The 17,040-nt window shown below is 34.5% G+C and overlaps 2 protein-coding genes across 7 annotated transcripts in view; one reads left to right on the top strand and one right to left on the bottom strand.

Annotated features, from left to right (window-relative positions):
- Positions 207-4,151, bottom strand: LOC109717823. 2 transcript variants are annotated; one of them, XM_020243750.1, is made up of 10 exons: positions 3,550-4,151; positions 3,109-3,191; positions 2,904-3,006; positions 2,603-2,816; positions 2,359-2,468; positions 2,042-2,241; positions 1,793-1,896; positions 1,231-1,418; positions 952-1,151; positions 207-658 (listed from the first exon to the last, which is right to left on the bottom strand). In XM_020243750.1, exons 1-10 carry the CDS (start codon positions 3,830-3,832, stop codon positions 428-430), a joined length of 1,716 nt encoding a protein of 571 aa, XP_020099339.1. In that variant the 5' UTR covers positions 3,833-4,151; the 3' UTR covers positions 207-427. The 2 variants fall into 2 exon arrangements, with proteins under 2 accessions (XP_020099339.1, XP_020099338.1); XM_020243749.1 differs by having other exon boundaries at positions 2,904-3,191.
- The window catches only part of LOC109717697 (protein SPA1-RELATED 3), a 6,419-nt gene continuing 4,039 nt past the window's right edge, over positions 14,661-17,040 (top strand). For 3 of the 5 annotated variants that reach the window (XM_020243571.1, XM_020243570.1, XM_020243572.1), the window contains exons 1-2: positions 14,661-15,614; positions 15,721-15,878. In XM_020243571.1, the coding sequence (XP_020099160.1) occupies positions 14,940-15,614; positions 15,721-15,878 (833 nt within the window). In that variant the 5' untranslated portion in view covers positions 14,661-14,939. The remainder of the gene's footprint in view (positions 15,615-15,720; positions 15,879-17,040) is intronic. The other 2 variants (XM_020243569.1, XM_020243568.1) reach the window with 1 other exon arrangement.

Raw genomic sequence — 17,040 nt, 5'->3', positions numbered from 1 at the left:
AACAAAACGAAAAGACAAAACAAATTTAAGACGTCAACAGTAGACTGAGAAGTAACCAACTCGGCCAAATGCGCTGATCACACAACTTAGCGATCGACTACTAATATTAGAATGAATATGTATGTAAGACGAATTAAACCTTTTGGAGACAATGTTGTGGACGCATAAAACTCGGTTTTTCTATCAATCAAAATCTAGAAGAGAGGTGGAAAGCAACAACAACTCCAAAGCTGCTTTATTTATAGTTGATTATTTACAGTAACAATGAATAGCTATGAAAACTGTTAACAAAACTTTTTGACGAACAGGAAAAAGCGAAGCCTCTGCACTCTACAAACGGAGCAAAAATGCGGCCTCAACAATGAGTATGGCCCATAGGGATCTGGGTTCTAAAAGAATTACCGAAAACAAAATGAGAAAAGAAGAATCAGACTGAACTGCTATCCTTTCCAGTGGTAGCCCGAGGGTGATGCCGTCTTTTCCCACGCCTCATTGGCACCTTCGCTGGAGGAGGTGGCTTTGCTGGCTGGCTTCTTGAAAGCCCATCATCTGCGGGAATGCTCTGAATCACTTTCGGAGGTAATTCGTGACGAATAGCCAGGGGCAGTTGATTACTTAATGAGGCCTTTCTTTGCTCTAGCAAGTCTTTGTGATATGACTGTCGAGGGACATACGCAGATGTGAGATAAATGATGCATAATAATTCACCAAAACTAACAAAACAAGCGAAGAATCTGTAAGAAAAATTCCACATTTAATAATGAGCAGTAGTAGAATGAATGAGAGGTAAGAATACTCTTTGAAGTATCTTAAGCATACTTCCTTTCCAAAAATTAGTGCTAGAGTATGGCATTGTAATGATTCTAGAGATCAAAATTCAGAATTTTTAATCCTTGTCACTATGCGAACCAACCACATAACGAAAATGGTTTCCTCTGAAGATTCAAATACCTGAACAACAAAGTTGCGTCGTTCACAGTCCATAAACATGTCTACAGTCCAATTCACTTTCGACCTTATTTTATCCCTCACGGTGCTGAAACTGAGTTGATCTCTGGAGGTAAAACGATCAACTTCATTGAACCAGAGACATGTGAAGAGATCGGTAATGGGGGTATGCTCTCTAATGATCACACAACCTTCAGGAACATCTGCACAGAAAGGAAACCATATAAGATTGTAATTTAGGAACTGGCAGAATTGTAAAATGAAAAAGAGAGAAGCACTCACCGCTTGTTATAGGAAGCTTGGCAGGAGAATAATGAGTTAAACCCTCGCTCTTGTAAAACTCAATTTGGTAATCGATTGATGCATTCTCATACTTTCCTGCTGCTTTATTGGCCTCTGCCTCTTCAAAAACATCGAAGCGTCTATAGTGTCTAGATATTGCGAATGTGGCTTTCTTCCTCCATAGGAATCTGAAAGATAGCAAATATTATTAATTCAAGGATCACATAAAACATGGTAAATTGTGATAATGCTAAACCAGACTTGATATTAAATTTGATCCTCTAAAACGACAGGTTGCAATTGGATATTGACAATAATTTCTCAATAGATGTACTAAATTTTCTCTGTTGTCCAATATGGGAGTGATTTCTTATATATTCTCGACAAATTTTATGTAGATAATCACCTAAAATATCGATGGCTACTAGAGCACTCAAAAAAGTGATTGTCTGTGAATTACTTATTTCAGGAAGGCTTCTAACTAGTTTTTTCCCCCCTTCATCTTACTTTACAGTTCAATAAAGTAATTAATCAAGGAGATAAGTCTTAACAAGCAATTTACCTCTCAAGAATTTGAAAGGGGTCCACAATAAGCTCAAGCTTTCCATCAATCCAAAGAGAATACCTGGCATTGGGAAAAAGTCTTTGGAGCAAAAGTTTTGGTACCTGCATCATGAGTTTGTTAGCATCGCACTAGAGGTGTAAAGAAATCAAAGGGTTATGCATCACTGAATATTTGCAAATACAAGCATTGCAATGAATGCATTGTACTAAGCCAAAGCTAACAAGACAAGTTGTTGGAGGAAATCACCTTTCCATTCCGCCTTGGATCTGCAAAAGGGAGGTTGCGTACTAGAATCAGTCTCCATAGCCCAGCTCTGTTACTGCTGTCCAGAAGACTAGAATTCTTTATGTAGGCTTCTGTTTCCTCATCCACAAACATATAAAAGCATACCTCCTTCTTTGAATATTCACTGATGTTCTTTGGCTGTTGCATTATGTCATAGTTTCCTGATCATTGAGTTTAGTATGAGTGAATCTTGACAGTTGATAGGTCAGCAGTATCAAAATGCACCCCACGAAGAAAAAAGGAGAAAAAAAAGGGTCACCGGTAACAATGTTCAGTACCAAAAATAGCAGTAGCTACGACCACGCCATGGCATTGCTCCATCTCAAAAAGGGCATCTGCATCAATGTCAAATCCGGTCCCTTGACCAGGTTTCTTCCCTTTTACAAATCTGGTTAGTCAAAGAAAAAAAAATCATTAACAAAGATATTAGAAGAAATCACTGATTAGTAGCGATTCAGACTTTCAAACTTCCAACCATCATCAAATCCCAATTATGGGAAACAGGATGCAAAACAAACATACCCGCAGTGCACAGTCATCGATTCCACTATGTCAAAATAATTGCTCCTCTGCTCCAGAGAAATATACCCTCCAAATTCTGAACCTCGATTTGACTCAGTTGGAACGGAGGTATCATCAGAAACATAATTCAATTTCTTAAGTACAGGTGATTCTGATGGCAACGGTGGCATGCGTGCAATTGCCTCCTCCACAGAAACATAACAAACAGGACATGCTGGAGAATTAAGAAAAAGAGAAATTAATTCCCAAGTTGATCTGAAGCATTATAATACAAATGTGGCTCTTAAGAGGACAGACTTACGGCGTGGCCCAATGCGCCTCCTATCAGGTGGTGGAGGAGGAAATGAGAAATTTTCACAAGGATGGCGTGTAAAATTTGCACTCGGAGGAAGAATTGGAGGACGCTGGATTTGATTGTGAGTAGCAGCAGGGAGTTGGTCAGCAGGTAATTTTCTATTCACCCTGTTGGTTTCTACAGGGATCAAGGAAGGCCTTGAATTCCTTACCGAGTTCCTGGTGGGATTTACAAAGCTTCGGACACGAGTTGAGAAACCCAAGTTAGTCTCAATAGCCGTTGGTGCATCCTCATCTAACAAGACATAAAATACAACAAAATGTTATTGCTATGATCAATAGAGTTACTCCAACGTAGTCTAAAAGCATATTCATAATTGATCTTGTCCTAAGTTCCTAGGCCATGGGATACCTATCATTTGGTCCCTAAGTAACTTGGTAGAAGCATTACTTGTAGACTAGACAACACCATCAACAAACACTCTAATCCTACGACTGCTGAGTAATTACACAGGTTCACCAAGATCTAACACCATTGACAAACACCACAATCAACATAATAAGGAGCAACACACATTGAGATCTTAAAGTTAGAAGCATTGAGTAGATACAAATTGAGCACAAAGAGGTTACAAAGAGAGAGAATTTGAAACCTTTGAGGATGGAGAACAACGAGCAAAGCACCGCGGCGGAGACGGCGAGCAAGAGGAGCATCCCGACCTTGCGCCGGCACACGATCTTACAGATCCACTGAAGAAACCTCTCCTTCTCCCTCGATCCCGAGAGGAGCGTCTTCGAGGGCTTGCTCCGCGCGGCGAGAGGCGGAGACGGGGAGGGGATCGGCAACTCGGCGGCGGAGCCGTTGCTATTGTTGTGCGCCATTTGCTGCAGCGACCCATAACTCGCGGAGCGGAGACCCACCGACCCCCCACTCATCGTCCCCGTCGCCTTCTCATCCCCCCCTCCCCCCTCCGAAACCCTCGCATTCGACGCACGACGAATCAAAACGACGAGATCAAACCAACAAAAAAAAAAATCCCAAAAAATGCTACCAAAACTCGAGATCTTCCACGGATCTACCAAATCTCGTACGCAGTCGAGGTGGAGAAGAGAGATCGCGCGAGGGAGGCGGTGGGGTGGATTCTAGGGCTAGGGTTAGGGTTTCTTCGCGGAGGTCGACAATGGAGTATGAGAATGTGAGCTTCCGATCGAAAAGAGAGAGAGAGAGAGAGAGGGGATGTGAATGAGTTGTTGTCGTCGCTGCAATGGTTATATAAGGAAACGATTAATTATGATATATTACATCTAATCTAATCTAATTGTATAATTATTTGTTAATTACAATGATTAGAATTAATTAAAGTATATGATTATTTTTAAAATTAATTGAGAATTAATTAATTGTGGTTATGTGGACGATCCACCCAAGTGGGGCCCGAGTTTGAATCGTGTTAGTACCCTACCCGAATATGAAGCTTGCATTTGTCGTTAACCGCTCATCGCCGATTGTACGATCGCGTCCGTACAAAACTGCAGGTGCAACTTCGCTATTATTATACCGTATATTTAAATAATTTAAAATTTTATTTATTTATTTTACGTAAAGTTAGAATGCTTGCGTAGCTGAACACTATTTACTTTTAAATTATTTTTAATAATAAAATATCTGACTCGATAATCAGCATTTTTAAAAATACAATATAAATCATTGGCCAATTTGCATAAAAAATCCACTTATTTTGGGGTTTTGCAAAATCGGGCCACCTTTTTCCTTTTTGCAGATTCGGACCGCTTTTTTCGCCGCCTGACCAAAATGTCCCTCCTATACAATAGCCTCCCGCGTATTTCTTGACATACGTATACTNATGCGCGCCAGTCCGTACGGCAGGGCAGTATACGTATGTCAAGAAATACGCGGGAGGCTATTGTATAGGAGGGGCATTTTGGTCAGGCGGCGGAAAAAGCGGACCGAATCTGCAAAAAGAAAAAAGGTGGCCCGATTTTGCAAAACCCCAAAATAAGTGGATTTTTTATGCAAATTGGCCTAAATCATTTGAACTTTATGGACGTCGAATTTTACGATTTTATGAAATTATTTTTTTTTTTCTAAACCAATAGAATCTTAAATTTATCTTATATCAGTCATTACAAAAATTAAATTTAAAACTACTTGAATACTATATAAATAATATTAAAAAAATTATAAAATTTGATTTATAAGAGTTTGAAAAGCCTAAATTAGTTATATAACATTGATCATTGATTCATACTATCTTATATGAAAGAACTGGGAGAAAAAAATATGAGAGAGAAAAGGATGGACTCTGTAGGTGGTCCATTGTGCCAATGATGGGAGATACCCTTTTGTCTCTAAAAAGAAATTATGTATTATATATCTTTTTTATAACAAAATTATATATATATTATATCCTTTAAAAAGAAGCCTTTTTGGTTTCTTAATAGAATTATATTAGGTGACCAATTTGCCAAAGAAAGTATTCATTGTACACGGAATATGAGAAAGCCAAGTACATGCAAATTAATTAAAAAAAGAGGAAATACAAAGATATTCAATTATTAGAGGCATTAAGGTATCTTCCACTTTGCCTTCTCTTTTGCCAAAAAAAAAAAGAAAAAAGAAAAATACAAAGAAAAGTTGATGTAATGTTGAATTAGTAGGTGAAAGTTCTTCACAAAAATATTCGCCTTTTTCTTTTGCAAAAAAAATATGGTTCGTACGATAAGTTCTTTAATGTGAAATTTGGGTTGTTGGTGTTTCCTTTGTAGTACAATGCTTTTATTAATAATATGATAGCGCTCTTTCACTTGTTTTATATTTCGATCTACATGAATCATAACAGTGCGGGGTATAATTTATGCATAACCACCACTTGGGAAAGAATATAAAAGAAATTTTAAGATTTTTTTTATTTATCAAATATCTGAGTTCTATTAATTTCCTGAGAAGTTGTTTCATAGGATAGTACGCGTTTGTGACCAATGATCATAAATATTATTTTTAGAATAGATTATTAAAATTTATTCGGTATAAATTGTTGATGTTTACCTAATTGCTTACAATTTTTTGTTTGTTTGTCTTGGATCGTACTTTTTACTTTTCAAGCTATAAGTTTTAGGTTCGATTCTCACACTTTTCACATGCCTCAAAACCTTGCTATCGATTCTTTCTTTTGTTTTGGTTTTCTTATGAAAGCATCTACCGTAAAATTAATTATAGCGATGATAACATCATATTATCCACTACCCTTACTTTGTTATCGACCATTTGTTAGTGCTTAACTACTTTGTAATGCTTCTCTATGAAACATACAAAGCTTCAAGCAAATTTGAAGGTATGATAAATTGAATCTAAACAAGTTGGGGTTTTGTCTCAAGGCAAAAAGGTCAAACTGGTGCGCACACGAGTGTATTCTAAACATGATATATATATTTTTTTGACGTAACAGAAGCTTTAAATTGAAACAAATAGTAACGAAAATTAGATTCTGGTATCTTGGTCTAGGTCTAAACGAGATCGCGGATTGGGCTTTGTTTGCTTTAGCATTAGATTTCAAGTGTCTGAAATTGTATGGAAAGCGTATGGGATAATGAAAAATACTGTACAAACCAAACCAAATCAAATTGAATTTGTAAATGAATAGCAACACTGATATTTTGGGCTACTTAGCAAGGTTGCATGAGGCCAAATCTCCCACTTAAAAGTGTGCCTCTACTTGGTTAGGACCTTTCTTTGGTAGGTAACCTATGGTAACCCACTTTTTTTTTTTTTATTTTCTTTTTCTTTGACTAATTGGGTAGCATTAATTGTTGTTGGGGAGAGTCTACTGTACAATGTAGACCATAGCTTTTTTTTCTTCTTTTTTTTTTGATGGAGTGATGTTTACGGGCCTTGTGGCCTTGTTAGTGGATGCAGCAATACTAAACTCCTTGTTTCATTTAATGTAATTATAAATATAGTAGAGTTGAAGATATATACAGTTAGAAATATAATAGTTATAGTTATATGCATTCTGTTTCTGTTTGGTTGGATAGAGTAAAATTGCAACTATAAATAATTTGTTTGGTTACATATAGTTGAGAAATAATTTTTAAAATTATATATATATATATATATATATATATATATATATAGTCTGGCTGGGATACTATCGATAGCACGAAGGATTTGGTGCTATCGAGTTTTCCACCGTTAGATTTAACTTTTGATTATTTTTATCCATTAGATTACACTATTCAACCAACCACTCACTCAACCTCAGGGAGCCCACATTATTTTAAAAATAATTAAGGAGATAAACATATCTTTTGTTAAAAATTTTTTTTTTAACTGCTGCAGTTGGAACTGCGGCCAATTTTGACGTAGTTTCAATTACTGTAGTTGGGCCTCCTCATGCAGTTCTTATTTTCTACCGCAATAGTTGGAGTTAAATACACCAAACCAAGCATCGAATTTATATTTAAATGCAGTTACAACTGCAATACAGTTGCACTATACGCAACCAAATGATCCCTAGATACAATGTTGTTTAAATAGCATTTTCAGAAATGCCATTGGCTATAACTTTAGTTATGTAGGTTTTATTCCAGGGATAGAATTAAGTTCAGGGTTAAGGTGGGGTTAGAGTAATTTTGTATTTGGTTGAGAATTGGGTTTAGTCCAGTATAAGCAAAATAATGTTTGGTTGGAGTAAATGAAATAAGAAAGATAGCAGGTAGTTATAAATAGAAAATAATGATATTGCTCCAATTATTATATTTGAATTTAAATTTTTTATTTTATATTTCAAATTTTAAATTTAAATAGATAACTTTTAAAATTAAAAAATTTGAAATTAAAAAATATATTTTTAAATCTCAAATTTAAAAATTTAAAATTTAAAATAANGATCCCTAGATACAATGTTGTTTAAATAGAATTTTCAGAAATGCCATTGGTTATAACTTTAGTTATGTAGGTTTTATTCCAGGGATAGGATTAAGTTCAGGGTTAAGATGGGGTTAGAGTAATTTTGTATTTGGTTGATAATTAGGTTTAGTTCAGGTATAAGCAAAATAGTGTTTGGTTGAAGTAAATAAAATAAGAAAGATAGCAGGTAGTTATAAATAGAAAATAATGATATTGCTCCAATTATTATAATTTTAATTTAAACAATTAAAAATAAATTTAAAAATTTAAAAATATTAATATTAATTATAAGATTAGAAATTATAAATTTTTAAAATTTATAAATTAAAATTAAAATTTTAAATTTATATTTAAAAATTAAATTGGGGTGGGATTAACTTAATCCCACTCCAATTCTAGGGGGTGGGATTTGTTAACCCCACCCTTAACGGATTATTCCAGATAACCCGTTAAGGGTGGGGTTAACAAACCCTACCCCCAAATGTTTCGGATAACCCGCTAAGGGTGGGGTTAACAAACCCCACCCCCAAATGTTTCCGTTTGGGAATAAAAAGGGGGTTAACCGCCTAACCCCCCTTTTATCCCCGAACCAAACGCACACCTACAGCCTCACGTACAATAAAAAAAAAAGGTTCCGTACCTAAAGTAATTTCGCTACACTTCAGCAATAAAACTATATATGTGCAGAAATTTTTAGTACACAGAAATTTTTAGTGCACAAAAAATTTTTGGTGCACAGAAATTTTTAGTGCACATAAATTTTTGATGCTTTTGAGTTTTTAGTCATTAGAAGGAGAGATGTAGGGTTAAGATGATACTGGTAGGTGGTGGTAGGTGGAATAGTGTTTAATCCAAAGGTTATTAGTAATCAAGGAGTAAATCTAAGGGCTAAAAACTCAAAAGCACCAAGAGATTGGTGCTTTTGAGAGTATTCTAACTCAATTATATATATACACACTAATCGGCAACCTTTTAGAAGTCCCTCTAGGTTTGTCGGGCCCTTCGTTTTCTCTCTCTCTCTCTCTCTCTCTCACACACACACTATACACATTTTATTTTTTTTTATTTTTCACTTTATTTTTATTTATTTATTTATTTATTCATAATTTATATTTATAAATAAATAAATACACTAATTTGGAACTCAAAAAAGACCTCTTTTTATTTTGAAAGGTTGTGGGGCCCATATCATTTTTTTATTATAAAGGATTAATTGCACATTGGACCCCAATCTTTTCGCTCTTTTTTATTTTGGTCTCTAATTTCTAAACTTTACATTTTTTTCACTTTAGTTTTCAAACAATTTTTTAAAAATTAATTTATATAATAATATAATATTTGGTAGTTGAATTTTTTTTACAGTGTAAAAAATATTTATTTTGATTTCGAATACTTTTTCATTAGTCTTATTTTTTGTGCTTTTGATAATTATCTACTGATTTTTTTTACTAATTTAAAATTTAGGAATCAAATACTTTATTAGTTGTATATGTAACAATAAAAATTAATGATGGCACAATGAAAACGTTGCCACCAAGAATACCAAAGATAGTACTTTCACTCTACTTTTTTTTAAAAAAATTATACATTAATGATAATGGAAAAATATTATTTATCTTTCTTAATACTGTAATGATCTTTTTTTTTTATTTTAAACTAATTTATGCATTTTACTTATTAATTTTAATTATTTTTAGAAAAAATAATACTTTAATTTTATTCTTTAATTTATTCTTTATTTTTAATTCTTCAATACTGAGATAAATAATATTTTAAAATATTAATGCATAATAGAAAAAAAATAATGTTAATAGTTATAATAATTTACTATTGTATTGTTTTTCCGCTGAATCGCACGGGGCCCCTTAACTAGTATAATGTTGTTGCATCTCACTCGGAATGTTGCCCTTCTATGATATTAATTCGTGCACCTGCTCTATGTTTTTGTCAACTCATGGGATGGAATGCTTTGATTAATTTATGCACACAATTTAGGTATATCATATATGTTTACCAACACATTAACGCTCTCAAAGTGCAATATTATAGACAGGAAAGCTTTAAATTTTCTATAATGATACTCTTATTGACTGTTATTATGCTAGCAAATAATATAACAAATTTAAATTATACAAATAGATCATTATCATTTGAGGATCATTCATATTATATTTGTCAATANAAGATTGCAAGTTATACATTTTTAAAATTTCCAATATAAATGTCAAATTTAAAATTTAAACAATTAAAAATAAATTTTAAATTTTTAAAAATATTAATATTAATTTTAAGATTATAAATTATAAATTTTTAAAATTTATAAATTAAAATTAAAATTTTAAATTTATATTTAAAAATTAAATTGGTGTGGGATTAAGTATCCCACCCCAATTCTAGGGGGTGGGATTTGTTAACCCCACCCTTAATGGATTATTCCGGATAACCCGTTAAGTTTGGGGTTAACAAACCCTACCCCCAAATGTTTCGGATAACCCGTTAAGAATGGGGTTAACAAACCCCACCCCCAAATGTTTCCGTTTGGGAATAAAAAGGGGGTTAACCCCCTAACCCCCCTTTTATCCCCGAATCAAACGCACGCCTACAGCCTCACGTACAATAAAAAAAAAAGGTTCTGTACCTAAAGTAATTTCACTATACTTCAGCAATAAAACTATATATGTGTAGAAATTTTTAGTGCACAGAAATTTTTAGTGCACAAGAAATTTTTGGTGTACAGAAATTTTTAGTGCTTTTGAGTTTTTAGCCATTGGATGAAGAGATGTAAGGTTGAGATGATATTGGTAGGCGATGGTAGGTGGAATAGTGTTTAATCCAAAGGTTATTAGTAATCAAAGAGTAAATCTAAGGGCTAAAAACTCAAAAACACCAAAGAGGTTGGTGCTTTTGAGAGTATTCTAACTCAATTATATATATACACACTAATCGGCAACCTTTTAGAAGTCCCTCTAGGTTTGTGGGGCCTTTTTTTTTTTTCTCTCTCTCTCACACTTTACACATTTTCTTTTTTTTTATTATTTTTCACTTTATTTTTATTTATTTATTCATAATTTATATTTATAAATAAATAAATATACTAATTTGGAACTCAAAAATGACCTCTTTTATTTTGAGAGGTTGTTGGGCCCATATCTTTTTTAAAGGATTAATTGCACATTGGACCCCGATCTTTTCGCTCTTTTTTATTTTGGTCCTTAATTCCTAAACTTTACATTTTTTTTTCACTTTAGTTTTCAAATATTTTTTAAAAAATTAATTTATATAATAATATAATATTTGGTAATTGAATTTTTTTACTATGTAAAAAATATTTATTTTGATTTCGAATACTTTTTTATTAGTCTTATTTTTTGTGCTTCTAATAATTATCTACTGATTTTTTTCACTAATTTAAAATTTAGGAATCAAATACTTTATTAGTTGTATATGTAACAATAAAAATTAATGATGGCACAATGAAAACGTTGCCGCCAAGAATACCAAAAATAGTACTTTCACTCTACTTTTTTTAAAAAAATTATACCTTGATGATAATGAAAAAATATTATTTATCTTTCTTAATACTGTAATGATCTTTTTTTTATTTTAAACTGATTTATGCCTTTTACTTATTAATTTTAATTATTTTTAGAAAAAATAATACTTTAATTTTATTCTTTGATTTATTCTTTATTTTTAACTCTTCAATACTGAGATAAATAATATTTTAAAATATTAATGCACAATAGAAAAAAAAATAATGTTAATAGTTATAATAATTTACTATTATATTATTTTTTCGCTGTATCGCGCGGGGCCCCTTAACTAGTATAATGTTATTGCATGTCACTCGGAATGTTGCCCTTCTATGATATTAATTCGTGCACCTGCTCTATTTTTTTGTCAACTCAGGGGATGGAATGCTTTGATTAATTTATGCACACAATTTAGGTATATCATATATATTTACCAACACATTAACGCTCTCAAAGAGCAATATTATAGACTAAAAGCTTTAAATTTTCTAGAAAAAACTTCAAAAATCCCTCCTGTGGTTTCGTAGTTTCTCACTTTGACCCCCTGTGGTTTAAAATGTATCAATTTGCCCTCCTGTGGTTTCTTTTTTCTTTTTTTCTTATCAATTTCATTAATTTTTTTTTCTTAAATCAGTGATAAAGTTAAAATTAAAGGGTACTAAAGTGAATATTTGATAAATCTAGATAAGTATCTGAAGTTTTTTTGTATATAATTTAATGAAATATTAACGAAAAAGCTACCGAAAAAATAAAAACGAACCACAGGGGGGCAATTTGATACATTTTAAATCACAGGGGTGCAAAGTGAGAAACTACGAAACCACAGGGGGTTTTTGAAGTTTTTCCAATTTTCTATAATGATACTCTTATTGACCGTTATTATGCTAGCAAATAATATAACAAATTTAAATTATATAAATAGATCATTATCATTTGAGGATCATTCATATTATATTTGTCAATATATCAATAATTTATAAAAAAAAAATTATTCTAGAAACCTACAACTTCAATTTCATATTAAATTATACTTTGGTCCTTAAACTATAAGACATGCGACACTTTAATTCTCAAATCTTAATTTACCGTAATTTCTAACTTTTATATTTTGAATTATATACTTAGATTCTCCAATTCAATTTAATTAATCAGATTTTGATGTTTTTACAAATATAATAGTAATACGATATCTTAGCATTATCATGTTATCAATCATAATATTATCATATTGTTATATTAGTGACACACTATCGTTCAATTAATAAACTTAACTGGACGGTAAAATTTATTACAATAAATTTAAAAAATTAAATAAGAAAATAAATTTAAAAGTTAAAGTGTTAAAATCGGAGAACTAACATTTGATTTATTCTTACGAAGTTTTTGGGACTTCAATGTAAGATCTGCTCCCGGGTCTCAAAAAATTGGGATCCCTCACTTAGCCCCAAGAAACAAAATAAATAAATGAACCAAAAACATGTTTCCCCTCAGTTGCGTCCACCCAAAAGAGATAAAAAAGTACCCTTATTTTTTAATTCCCCAGTTTCCAGTTATGGCTCGTATCTCTCTCTCCATTGTGTGACTAGAAATTATTTGCCTGCACCGTGTGTATATCCATGTTTCAATTATGGGTACTCCAAAAACTTTATGGTAAAGGTGGTTGATCAAAATGTTGAAATAACTTGTTTCATAAAAAACCTTTTTTTTTGTGTGTTTGCAAGTAGAAAAAGTTAATTTTTGCTATCCAAAAGTTTACCTATGAGATGATAAATTTTATTCCAAAAAAATGACTTGGGGGCCGATGGGATATTCATTTAAGATATTTAATCATCCTCATTATCTTCAAAACAATGCATATTTTTTTAATACATTAAAAAATATACAGAATAAAATATTCGCACATCCCAACTAAATATTGATATATTTACATATTTGGCTTACTGATTTTTGAAATAATTTTGTTAAGAATATTACATTGGTATTAGATATAAAATTAAAATTTCAGCCTATGCACAGTTCCTTTTTTTTTTCACATATTAGTCTTTAATACGATATTAAAACTTCATCTCTTTTCTGTAGCTCAATTTCAATTATTTTCATTCAATCTGGGATGATCATGTTCTCGTCTGGGTCTGACTAAATCTTTCAATGATATTTTTCCATAATATTCTTGTATAATAAAGCACACTAGATTCGTGCCAGATGCTAGTAAGATATAGCAGGTATCAAGATGGCGTATACACCCGGTGCGGGCAATAGTTTTGTCGTGTCTAACAAAAATAAGTGAATCGTGTCACCTGTCCCAATGATTCCCTCTGGGGGAACGTGGTCCACAAAAGGCTCCCCCGCCCCAACATTGAATCCCCGCAACGCGCCCTTCTCCGTCCTTTTTTTCCGTGGCCCTCGGTGCGCCACGTATATCGCTTGGCGTTAAGCGGGAGCTTTTATAAAAAAGGACGCCCAGATTAACCCCGTCGCATAATGGCCCCAAAATTTGCAGATACGCCCCTTACTTTATTCCTAATTTCGTACTTGTTTTTTTTTTAAAAAAACAATTCACGGGGCTCACTTTTTTTTTTTTTTTTCAAATGTCGTGGTAATGGAATGTGAGGGCCAGGAGCTCAAACTCTTTCCTTTTTCGGAAAGTTAAGTGGTGACCCGAACACCGAGCAGGGCTTGGGCCAATGAGATCTCGCAACGTGGCAGGGGAGTCGGTTCGTGGAGATACGGTGTGTATTTTTCCGTCGACCTGAATTGTTTTTTAACCCCTCTAATTTTTACACCTCAAAACTATTTGAAACCGGGGGCGGCGTTTGTGAGGTTGGAGAGATAAGAAAGAATTCGCTGCATTTAGTGTATACTTCCGTCCAGTACACCACGCACTTAAAAATTTCTTAAAAGAAACTTTTTAGCTCATTAAATATATATAATATATCCTGTAGCATTCAACTTTTTATGCAGATTAAACAATGGCCTTACGATACATTTTGGATTTTAGACTGTTTCATACTTAAAGAATTTTTCAAAATTCTCTCTCAAAATTCTAAATATTCATTTCAATATATATTGTATATATGATATGGTTTGCTTAGGCAAAAATATAACGAGTCGCTAGAATGGCACTGGTCCATAGGAGCTTTTCTTTGCAAGCTTTTGTCGTAACTCATCTCGAGCTGCACAATGCAAGTCGATCCTAATTATTAGACATGGCAGATGAAAAGAAATGAAGGGATACGCCGGGTGCAGGGAATAGTTTGTGGCGAGGGGGAAGGACACGGTCCCAATTAAAGCAGGAGATGTGGCTCCGTTGTCAGGTGTAGACCATCAGATCCTTATCTTCCTTCGCCTTTCTCTCTCTGTCTCTCCTTTTCTCTCACTAGGAAGTTCCTCTTCTTCTTCGTCTTCCTCGGGCACTCGAAGCTGCGGTACAGAGACAGAGAGAGAGAGAGAGTAGAGTTTCGGAGGTACATCAATGGCGAATTGGTCTCATGGGTTGCAGTGATCGAGGTCCCTTTGTACTGTTGGGTTGTAGAATAGTGCGATCTCGGAGCGTGGCTTAGGGTATGGGGTAGTGTGGAATCGTATGGAAGGTTCGGAGGAGACGTCGGGGTGGGGGCGGCTCTCCACCTCGCGTGGTCCCCCCTCCGCCGCCGCCGCCGCCGCCTCTAGCGGCGGCGCCGAGGGTTTCTTAACCCAACTGGCCCCCTCCCTCGGCGGCGGAAGCGCGGCGGCGGCGGCGGCGGGGGCGGCGGCGGCGGCGGCGGAGGAGGAGGAGGAGGAAGAGGAGGAGGACGTCGAAGGCCACTGCGAGATCAGCCTTAGGGAGTGGCTGGATCGCCCCGGCCGCTCCGTCGACCTCCTCGAGAGCCTCCACGTGTTTCGCCAGGTGGTGGAGGCGGTGAGCCTCGCGCACGCCCAGGGCGTCGTCGTCGGCAACGTGCGCCCCTCCTGCTTCGTCCTCTCCCCTCTCAACCGCGTCTCCTTCATCGAGTCGGCGTCGTGCTCCACGTCGGGCTCCGACTCCTGCGAGGAAGCCCCCGCGGGACCCTCGCCCTCGCCCTCGCCCTCGCCCTCGCCCACGGAGACCGCTTCCGAGAAGGCGGAGGAGGCCGATGAGGCGGCGGCGGTGAGTAAGGCATTTCCTCTGAAGCAGATACTGCTGATGGAGTTCAATTGGTACACCAGCCCCGAGGAGGCGAGCGGCGGCCCGAGCACGTTTGCGTCGGATATATATAGATTGGGCGTTCTCCTCTTCGAGGTTAGGTTAGGGTTAGGGCTTTTGATCTCTCTTACCTGTTGTGTCAGTATGTTATTATAGTATGTTATTGTTTATAGTTAATAATTAATGGGTTTTGTTGTGCTAGTTGTTTTGCACCTTTGGTTCTCTTGAAGGGAAGCTGACAACAATGGCGAACTTGCGACACCGTGTGCTTCCGCCGCAGCTTCTGCTTAATTGGCCCAAGGAAGCCTCGTTTTGCCTTTGGTTGCTGCATCCTGAGCCGGATCCTCGGCCGAAGATGAGGTTAGTCTCGTTCCTTCCATATATTATAATCGAAATATTATAATAATGAGCAGTCGCGTCTTTATTTTGGCCTATACATTTTGTTAATCCTTCAAATCATAGAAAGTGTTATTTTCAGTGGTGGATTGGTTTCTTATTATGCAAATGCGGTAATATCACTCATGCAACATTCATCTAATAGTTAATGTAAAATTTTATAGCATCAGAATATAAAGACCAGTTAGGTGCCAATGGATATTGGTCTTCTTTTCATTATCAATTGGCACTTTCTGTGATTGTACCGTAATACTGTTGAAATAACCAGACTGTTATCAAACAATTGAATAAATGGCCTTCTCTTTCTTTTCTTTTGTTTTTGGTTAATTGACATTACCTCCATATTAAGTGAGAAAATATTAACACATTATATGCAAATATTCCTATGTTTGAATATTATATCAAGACAAATAACTTAAGAAATTTAAAATGTGCTCGAAATTCTATAAACAATTATAGTCAATTCTATTGTGCTTATGAAGAAAATAGGTAACTCTTATGATTAGAGCATAAAGTTAGAGCCTTATATCTTCATGATGGTTTCATAAACTTAATTGTTTTAATGGCAGTAAGTTTCTTCATAAGTCTCATGACTGTCTTCTATTTAGCGGGAACAGTGTTTAGGGACTCATGTTTTTAAGTCGATACTTATTTTTGCCAACAATATTAATATTGAGTTCCTAGAGGGCATACTGTAGCTTTGCTTGCTTGTTTTGATCTTCACTTACACAACTTATTTGGTAGTTTTTAGAGTTATGTTCCAATCACACAATTTGCTTGGTCATTTGTAGAGTTATGTTCTCTTTGTCAATTCTCTATGCATGCATATATATATATATATATATATATATATATATATATATAGATATATATATATATATATATATATATATGGAAAAGAGAGAGAAAGCACACATAAAGAAAGCAAAAGGGTAAACTCTAATTTGTGATTTAGCACATTTTTCTCTATTATCCTATGATTTTAAAAAAATATTTTTTGATGATTTTATTTTTATTTAATTGTAAGAATCTACAGTTAAACAGAATAGTTTATTTATTTTAGATATTTATGATAAGATAAAATTAAAATAATAAAATAGTAAATTATAACTTTTTAAATAATAGG

This window comes from Ananas comosus, linkage group 11, assembly GCF_001540865.1.
Source record: "Ananas comosus cultivar F153 linkage group 11, ASM154086v1, whole genome shotgun sequence".
In the NCBI taxonomy this organism is placed as follows: domain Eukaryota; kingdom Viridiplantae; phylum Streptophyta; class Magnoliopsida; order Poales; family Bromeliaceae; genus Ananas; species Ananas comosus.
The sequence above is the reverse complement of the archived record's forward strand: the minus strand, read 5'-3'. Positions and strand labels throughout refer to the sequence as shown.

What these genes read in the sequence shown, in the direction of transcription:
- LOC109717823 (XM_020243749.1), bottom strand. Translation starts at nt 3,832, where the DNA reads ATGAGTGGGGGGTCGGTGGGTCTCCGCTCCGCGAGTTATGGGTCGCTG. An exon ending in GAGGCGCATTGGGCCACGCC is followed by an intron (nt 2,817 to 2,903) that starts GTAAGTCTGTCC and finishes TTAATTCTCCAG; the next exon opens with CATGTCCTGTTTGTTATGTT. An exon ending in GACGCAACTTTGTTGTTCAG is followed by an intron (nt 659 to 951) that starts GTATTTGAATCT and finishes GTCCCTCGACAG; the next exon opens with TCATATCACAAAGACTTGCT.